Source organism: Pungitius pungitius, chromosome 4 (genome assembly GCF_949316345.1).
Source record: "Pungitius pungitius chromosome 4, fPunPun2.1, whole genome shotgun sequence".
Lineage (NCBI taxonomy): Eukaryota > Metazoa > Chordata > Actinopteri > Perciformes > Gasterosteidae > Pungitius > Pungitius pungitius.
The window spans coordinates 16,458,853-16,467,541 of record NC_084903.1 but is presented as its reverse complement, the minus strand read 5'-3'; the positions used below and the strand labels follow the sequence as shown (position 1 = coordinate 16,467,541).

The 8,689-nt window shown below is 45.0% G+C and overlaps 1 protein-coding gene across 1 annotated transcript; it reads right to left on the bottom strand.

The window, feature by feature from the left end:
- Nucleotides 1–83: 83 nt before the first annotated feature.
- kif28 (kinesin family member 28) lies at nucleotides 84–8,188 on the bottom strand. Its single transcript, XM_037451099.2, has 27 exons — nucleotides 8,030–8,188; nucleotides 7,496–7,687; nucleotides 7,245–7,295; nucleotides 6,997–7,149; nucleotides 6,849–6,884; nucleotides 6,572–6,691; nucleotides 6,258–6,365; nucleotides 5,991–6,145; nucleotides 5,810–5,921; nucleotides 5,641–5,708; nucleotides 5,366–5,508; nucleotides 5,171–5,292; nucleotides 4,943–5,033; nucleotides 4,688–4,748; nucleotides 4,330–4,453; nucleotides 3,981–4,116; nucleotides 3,774–3,892; nucleotides 3,541–3,648; nucleotides 3,355–3,447; nucleotides 2,825–2,965; nucleotides 2,682–2,752; nucleotides 2,447–2,581; nucleotides 2,057–2,223; nucleotides 1,584–1,678; nucleotides 1,182–1,314; nucleotides 877–1,010; nucleotides 84–520 (listed from the first exon to the last, which is right to left on the bottom strand). Exons 1-27 carry the CDS (start codon nucleotides 8,186–8,188, stop codon nucleotides 362–364), a joined length of 3,186 nt encoding a protein of 1,061 aa, XP_037306996.2. The 3' UTR covers nucleotides 84–361.
- Between the last annotated feature and the right edge of the window lie 501 nt (nucleotides 8,189–8,689).

The following is an 8,689-nucleotide window of genomic DNA, read 5'->3' as shown; positions in this document are numbered from 1 at the left end:
AATTGCTGCTACTTACTGTACATTAAAAAAAGAAAATGTCATCCATCTTGTACATTACGCAGAATTTAACGCGCTTAGCTAACTGTTGTCCTTGACTGACTAAAGTAACCATCTTTTATGGCTCTTGTGGATATTACAATCACATGTGAAAGTCCAGTTCAGTGACCACATTGCTTGAGCTGGTTTAACGATGGCATTATGTTGTGGTTTCAGAATGATCACGATGGAGGTCTTTGAAACAGCGATATGTAAAAAAAAAAAAACTTGGAAAAGAAAATATCCACACAATACTCCTCATAGAATCTCTGCAGTCTTAACCAGAGAATCCACCTTCTTAGTAATTTGTGAAACTATCAATCAGTCAAGACCAGATTCCCGATCGTTCTCGTTTACGGCGAACAATGGCGGCGACGTCTTGTTTAAGTGTGGAGACGCTCTGCTCCAGCTGTTCCGAGAAGTCCTTCAGCAGACGATTCTGCTCGTCCACAAAGAGTCTGAGGCCCAGCAGGTCGGACTCCTCCTGAAGACAAATGTTACTTTACACACACACTATATTCTACTGGTTACTTTTCCAGATAGCTACACAAACATGTGGCTTGACTTAATAAGTTATATCAAACATACCAAAGAAAAACTAATTGGAATTTTAAATTTTGTTTCATCGAATTTTTTACCAAGCTGAAAGGAAAAGACTTTAGTCCAAAAAGTATTTAAATCCCCACCAGTTACTCCGGGGAGCTCACTGTAATCTTACTAAAACTTTTCTTCCACCAGTACATCTGTGTGATGGTTCCTTGTTGATTTACCACATTCAAAGGTTGAATCCGGTTGTTAAAATGCTCCCTAAAACCAATGCTGCAGCCATTGCATACGTACACTGGGCCTGTGTCTGCGCAGGCGCTGCAGCTGACCCCTGACGGAGGTCATGCTGTGGTAGAAAACTTTGAGGGAACGCGCAAACTCTGCATCACAGCCGGGACGCAGCGACCGACCGCGCACGCCCTCTCCCCCTAACACACAGGGAACGTCAAGTGTATTTGGTTTCATGAATGGGAATATTTTGCCATGCAAAAACGTTTCGATCATGTCTGTTGATAACACTAAAAAAATGAGTATAGATGAAACTATTTTGAATTTAACAGCAGATTGAGCTCAATGTTGGATGTGTATGTTTCAGTTACCATTGCGAGCTGCGTTGAGTTTTTCTCTCAGACTTTGATTTTCTTTTCTCAGTGAAGCATTGACACTCTTCAGTTGCTCCAAGTCCTGTTGAAGCGCTCTCACTGGGAAGCCGAGCTCTGGGGAGTCCACAAGCTGCAACAACGGATAGACAAGATTCATTCTTAGATAGATTCATACAAGCACTGCAACGGAAATGTTCTCCTGCGGATACAACGTTACATCAGGCCTGTGCCAGTTGTTGGGAAACTCTGTAATATCCTATGATTTTATATATCTGCTGTCTTCCAATGGAAGGCAAATGTATCATTTTGAATATTTGATAAAGTGTCTTAACCAGCTTTAGAAACAAAGTGAAAGATCATTCCTGAAGTTCCTGAATAGGAACTCAACATAAAACTCACTGCGGCGTCTGTTGGGCCGGCCTCCTCGATGATAAAGATTCCCTCTGTAGTCATCCTCACTCCATCCAGAGAGGATGTCAGGTCAGTACAACCCTCTGGAACAGATAACTCTCATTTGCAACTTTAATGATCTGAGTGTCCATTGTACTTCTATAGTGACATTATGCACAGCAGAAAATGTTTTGAACTTGGGTGTGAGATCGGTGTGGAAAATGAAACAATAATTCAATATCATCCCACTCTAGCTCATCTCTGTGCATCTGAGGGAGGCATTAAAGCAGATTAATATCTGATAACTTTCATTTTGGGCTGCTGGTAAGAAATGAAATGATGCAATCGTGTGAAATACGCCTTTGATAACTATTTTATACTTCTATACAACATATTTATTGAACATGCACCCGTTCTATTAAATATTTTACTTCAATGAAAAATATGGAGACTCTTGCACATCTCTATCTGTTCATCCTCACCCTGAAGGCCCCAGAGCTCCAGCACCACAGCGCTGCTCTGCAGGTAGTCTAGCAGCAGTTGGGAGGTGTGCAGAGAGGCAAAGTGAACTCGGTGGTCCAACAGAGGGTTGACGTTGTGCCACACAGCCGGGGAGTAGAGCGGCTGGATGCAATTAAACAACCTGAAACTGAGATGGAGAGAAAAGCAAAGCTCAGTATCTCACTGTTTGCTGCATTGAATGCAGAGGCCATTTATAATTCCTATTTAATAATCATTAGAATTATCACAACACAAGGTCCATCCTAATGCGCCTTGTTATTCATGTGCCATCCACAAATTCTATCCTTCCTGTACTTCAGATTGTCTCCAGTGCCTTCGATGTTCCTCCATGAAGCCTCATGTGCTCTCACCCGATTTGGACCCCTCTGTTGCGGACCTCTCTGATCCAACGGAGGCCACAACACTGTTCCAGGACCAGCTGGAAGTCCAGTCGTCGACCGAGTAACTCAGACGGGTCAATCAGAATGTCATCTTCCCCCATAGGGCTGGAAGGTGAAAAAAAAATAGTAATAATATGTATCTATATATATATATATATATATATAGTCAATAATTAGGGTTAGTGTGTGTGTGTGTGTGTCATACAATCCAGTGGAGGTGCAGGGGATCAGCTGTGCTTGTAGAATAGCCTCCTCTGTGCCCTCTGACCCAAGCACCTGCCGACAGGAGATTATGAAACAAATTGAACTGTGCTCATCGATAAGTACTGACTGATGGGTCTTACATACCTCAAGTTGCTCTTCCAGAGGGATTCGGAAAGCCAGAGACTGAAGCCAGAGGTGAGCCGTGCCCAGAAGCACAGGCTCCACCGGATCCCAGAAAGGGTCGTTGTCCCTGACTGAAGCAGCTGTAGACAGACCCTCTATTCTCTGACAGCAAGAACCAAATACAAATCAAATAGTTATGGCTCTGAAACGTAAAACTGTTAATGATTGTGCAGACATGGTAATAGGATTTTAGAATTTCAAAGTCGAGCTGCCTTTTCATCAAGCTGCATTCCTTCTCAAGATGAAATCACGCTCAGATGGCTCTCTGGCATTATGGAGGTGCAAGTCTGCTCGAATTGGCCATTTCAATTATTTTACCCCAATAACATATTACTAGATTTCAAGAAAGAAATGCTTGAATTATAAACATATAGAACGGTAGAAAGCCATCTGCATAATCCCATATTTTTGCCATTTTTGCTAGAATGTTTTGTTTACAGTACATGCTTTGAATATAATCTCTCAGCATCATGTCCCCTGTATTTAATTACATTGTCTCCGCTATTCTCAACCTGGTGCTGCTGGTAGGCATCTTCCATCAGAAATTTACGGTTCACAAACTTGGCCTTGGACCACATCCATACCTAGGGAAGGAGTGTGAAAAAATTTGGATGTAGTTATGAAGTTGAGAAAAAGTGGAAATAGAACCATACAGAGAGAGACGGCGATATACCAACCTGTTTGCTTCCCAAAGAGGTGACTCTGACAACAATCTCTTTCTGCAGGTCATGACCTTTTGAGTCAGACAAGGCCAGATTCTTAATCTCCAACTTAAACTGCACCCCCTAAAATGTCAGATCATGGAGAATAGAGGTTTACTCATTTTTAATACATAACCATCAAAAGTTACACATATGCATATATTAATCCGAATGAGCACTTTACTACAAACATGCTGCATGTGTGTTACCTTGTTCAGTTCCTGGCTCATCTGGTTGGCCTCGGCCACCATGGGCATCAGTTTGACGTAGTCGTAGAAGACGGCGAGCAGACTGGGGTCTGTTTGGCTGGACCCGGCACTAGACTCACCTTCACACAGACACATAAATAATATCTAACTGGTTCCCTTACAGAAGATACATCTGTGTTTCCTCCAGCTGTGGATTCAGCCGCTCACCCAGGTGGATGCCCTCAGCAGCAGCCAGCTCTGACTGGAAGTAGTCGTAGTCATAGCGGCTCCAGTCATCCCCGCCCCTCTCCGAGGGGTAACCGATGAACAGATAGGTGCAGTTGGAGCCGAGAATGAGACGGTCCTAGAGGGCAACACAAAAAAAGGAGGGAAAAACATTGTTATAACATACGTACCACTGTATTTGTTATGCAATACTATGACGTATATTACAATGTGTAATATGGTATATTTAGGAAATACTAAAACAGGACCATTTAAATATCTGTTTTGCGTGTGTGTATATATGCAAGCCACGTAGTCATATCATAATGTTGGCGCATGTGTTGACACGCACTAGGTGCTGCAGCTCAGTTGTCTGGAAGACGGTGTTGCCATTGACAATGACCTTTGACCCCCCCAGTGGGGTCAGTGTTACCCGTCGCTTTTCATTTCTGAACACAGCATGACGCTCCTGGATCCTGACACACACACAAACACACGTGCATGTGTTTGTAGGATCAGAAAAGACACTAGTGTACAATATTTCATTCATCCATGTTTCATTTTCTCGATTCTTTAAGAGGCTTACGGGGCCTACTGCCTATGCGAGCAACAAAGAACAACAGATTACAAATCAAGAGCAGTAATTAGACTAATCAAATCATGTATAGACTGTTGTGCCGGGTCCTTATCTTGATGTGATGCAAACTCACCCCAAGCCCTTGATAGAGATTGATCTTAGGGAAGAGTCACACAGGCCGATGTGCCAATCCCCTGAAAGAATAAACCGTGTTAATGCTTGGTAATAAACACGCAAATGACTGTACGACAAGCTGCTCTGGGATGTTCCACATCAATCTCTCCAGCCTACTGGGGAGTCCTCGAGTGCCGAAACCCCCTTCTCGAGGAGGCGTACTGAACTCCAGAACGAGACATTCGTCACAATATGAAGAAGGAGACAGAGTTACCCTCCTCAATGAAAAGCTTGACAACCCCCGACAGCTGAGGGTCCTCGTTGATGTTCAGGACGTAGGGATGCATCTGCATCATCCTTCGTTCCTGAGGGTCACGGAGTGGGACAGATGAAACATATTCACTTGGTACATGTGAAAAGAAAAGAAAAAAGCTCATCAAAAAAATGCATGAGTTAGTGCATGAGATTGCATATTGAAATGTGTGAGTGTGTGCGCATGCACCTGTGTGATATTAGCATACTGCTGCTCCCAGTCCTTCAGCGCCTCCTGCAGGTGTTGTTCCCACAGAGTCTGAATGGCTCTGATCTGGAGCTCATTATGGGTGAGGAGCTGACGAAGCTCCTCTGAACACACACACACACACACAGGTCAGCGGAGTTCTGATCTATTCCGTTCGATCCTAAAAGTGGGTCTCACTGGTCTCGTCGTTGGCTCTGCGGCCCTCTTGGCCCAGCCGGCTCAGTCGCTGCAGCAGTCTGGCGTTCTCAGCTTTCAGCTCTTTAACCAGGCGCTCGGTGGGGCTCTCGTTCACCACCGCTCGGTTCTGGATGCGCTTGGCCCTGCAGCGGCGAGGGAGGTGTGAGGTGGGTGGGTGGGAGGAAAAGAGTGAAAGCCCAAGAAGAAAAAGGGCCATAACAATAACAACCTGTCGTAGAATTGTTATTGTTGTTTATTATGGTGGCTTATGGTACCTCTCAGCATAGCGCAGGGTTGAGAGAGACTCCTCATAGCAGATATCCGCAGGGCTCAGTGTGGCGATCTTTAAATGAATTGATTGATGGTAAAAAAAAACGACAGTACTTATCATACCGCCATGGGTGTGTGGTACCACTATTTTTGTGTGCGTGACGTGCCCGTTACCATGACAGTGCGACTGTTGCCTCCCAGTGCAGACTGCAGCAGCTTGGTGAGAACAGAGTCTCTGTAGGGGATGTGGACAACCTTCTTCCCCACCGCCACATCAGCAAGGGAGCTAGAGCAGAGAGGAGGATGTGAATAAACCAAAACGGAATGGGTACAGGCGACTAAACACCGGGCCAACCTGATAACATTGCCCAGGGTGGTGAGGCTCAGGTTGATGGCCGTGCCCTCCTTGAGTCTATCGGCCTCCGACCCGGACGACCGCTGACGTTCGCTGCCAGCCAAGTCCACCAAGTTGATGTTGGACTGCTTCGTGATGCTCTCTTTGGAAAAAATCTGACAGGAAGTCACAGAGCTGTCATTAAAAAAAAAAAAAAAAAAAAAAAAAAAAAAAGAGACCTTTTGGAGAATGCGTGTCGTAGTTGGGGCGGAACGTGGAGAGATGTACCTGTTTGAGCTGGAGGATAATGAGCATGTGCGAGCGACTACTATTGGCGTTCATGTTAGTGGCGGCAGTGGTTCGGGTCCTGGTGCCCTGTTCCATCAACTGCTCCACCTACATTTAAACAGTCTCACTTTAACATGATGTTTCTAAAAACAAAACGATAGCAGAGCACACTGAGTTACACCCTGAAATCCTCTAATTGCTCAATTACATGATTACAAAACTGGCAGGACACAGCTGCTGAGAAATGAGGACAGTTATCTATCCATCTCCCCTTCAGAGGGTTTTCTCTCCTTTTGCACACTCCTCATCTCCACCTGTGTGGCGCTGTCACATGGCACTGTTCGAAGGGCCTCCACATAGAAGCCCCGTTGCTGCTCCTCTCTGACCCTGAGTCCTCCTGGAGTACGAGACCCCCGGGACAGCAGGTCAACCACCTGGACAGAGCCAGGATTAAATATATATACAGAGGTAAAGGAATCAGAGAGCCCGATCTATTCCTGATGAATGTAATAGCCAGAGAAGACTTTCACAGAAAAATGAATCAGGAGTAAAAGAGCAAAAGAAAGGCAAATGTAGCTTCTGTAAAGTTACCTGTTCATTATAGATCTCCAGCATACTGAAAAAGACCTGTGTAGACATTAAAAAACAAAAACATTGTTATGAAAATAACATTGGCTCTTTTCACTACCAAACACCTCCCATACATGACGCCTACAGGCCGCCACCTACACTTACGTACCTGACACTGCCTGGTGTCCTGGTTCTCTCTGATGGCCTGAAATAGTCGGCCACAGATTTTAGGAACCAGGCCTTTGTTCGGCCCGTAGCCCACCATGGAGTAACTCTTCCCCGAGCCGGTCTGCCCGTAGGCCAACAGTGTCGCGTTGTAACCCTGCAAGCAACTTTAACGGTTAGGACAGATCCGAATTTGGGCAGACAAATGGATATCTGCAACTAGCACACAACGATAACGACAATGATGGTTACCTGCAGTGCATTCTCCAGTATTCCCTCCCCCAGGTCCTGGAACACACTATTCTGGGGATAGATATTTCATGAGGTTGTGAGCAGATATTGTCCAGCTCAAACGCATTCTTAGTCTGTTCTATCTGGGCAGTCTATATTTAAACTGTTCTAGATCTGAAAGGCATTCTACTTGCATCTGCATGACCTGCTTGCTGCACAGGGTCACCAATGTTGCCTGTGATGCAGTTCTACCAGGAGGCTTCGGCGCTGACCTGGTCGGCGTATCGCCCCCCGGGTTCTTCGGGCACGTAGAGGCCGCTGCTGTCTTGTGCAAAACTGCTGTGGGACCAGTAGGCGTAGTCAAAAGAGAAGGTGCGACGACTCTGGGATTCACGCGGGTCCTGGATGGTGATAGAGCTCGTCACCATGGAGACAATACACCTGCTGCCTGCGTCCCTCTCTCTCTGAATGGAGGAAAGAAATGAAGAGGACAAGGTGGTTAAGAGGTAACATTTGATGAAAGTAAGGCTAATGTTTAACTTCTCTACAAGCAGAGAAAATTATGAGATAAACAACTATTTAATATCAATTTATTTTATGAATGAAAAGTTTCAGTTGATTATCTGCAATGGCACCAGCTCCATTGTTTTTCATCTTAGCTCTATAACATAAGCCTCAAAGCAAGACTCACAATACAATAAAGTCTTGAGGAAAACATATGAAATATAAAAAATAAAATAGATTGATAAACTGATGACAGCCATTAAAAGTGAAATTGTAAATATACTCAATAAGTGCACACTGACCTTGTTGAACGGTCGGACTCTGACGGCCACTTTGACACAGTCCTTGCTGTGCATGTCCGAGGCTTTAGCCCGCATGGTGCAGCAGGCGGGTATCAGCGCAGGAGACGTGCGGACTGAGTGATCAGCTCCCTCAGACAGCGTCCAATTACAAGTGGTCATGGACCCAATGGGGTCAGTGCGACAGGGACTGCGGTGTCCATGTCACCCGTCCATCAAGTTTCACTGGAAACACGATGGACAAACAGATCTCGTTTACCTGCTTCAAGGAGGATGGGACATCCACTGTATTAAAACTATTAACTAGAAGTATAACTAGTGGTAAAAAAAAAAAAAAAAAAGATATTCAAAATTTGCTATTACTCCAAACCCTGGTGTTCTGTGAGTGAAGTGGAACAGCAGGCGATGAGGCTGGTTTCACTTTCACCTTCTCAACCATTATAAATTATAGAAGAGACGGCTCAAATTCCTCCAGGTAGGTTACATGTTTACGGCCACATTTATGTCCACAATTCCCTCAGTGTCTGATACCATAACCAGAAACGACATCAAAGACGTTTGATGGACATCTATTATGTGAAGCACCAGGAGGAGGAAGTCCTCTCAGTGGTTCACTGCACACCTCAGACAGAAAGAAGGAGGCTTTGTGGTCCGCTCACTGTA

Bases quoted from the DNA above. Each gene is read 5' to 3' on its own strand.
- kif28 (XM_037451099.2), bottom strand. From the start codon at position 8,188: ATGACCACTTGTAATTGGACGCTGTCTGAGGGAGCTGATCACTCAGTC. The intron at 7,296-7,495 runs GTCAGCGCCGAA...ATCTATCCCCAG, and splicing joins GGGGGCGATACGCCGACCAG to AATAGTGTGTTCCAGGACCT. The intron at 3,649-3,773 runs GTAACACACATG...CTGACATTTTAG, and splicing joins TGAGCCAGGAACTGAACAAG to GGGGTGCAGTTTAAGTTGGA.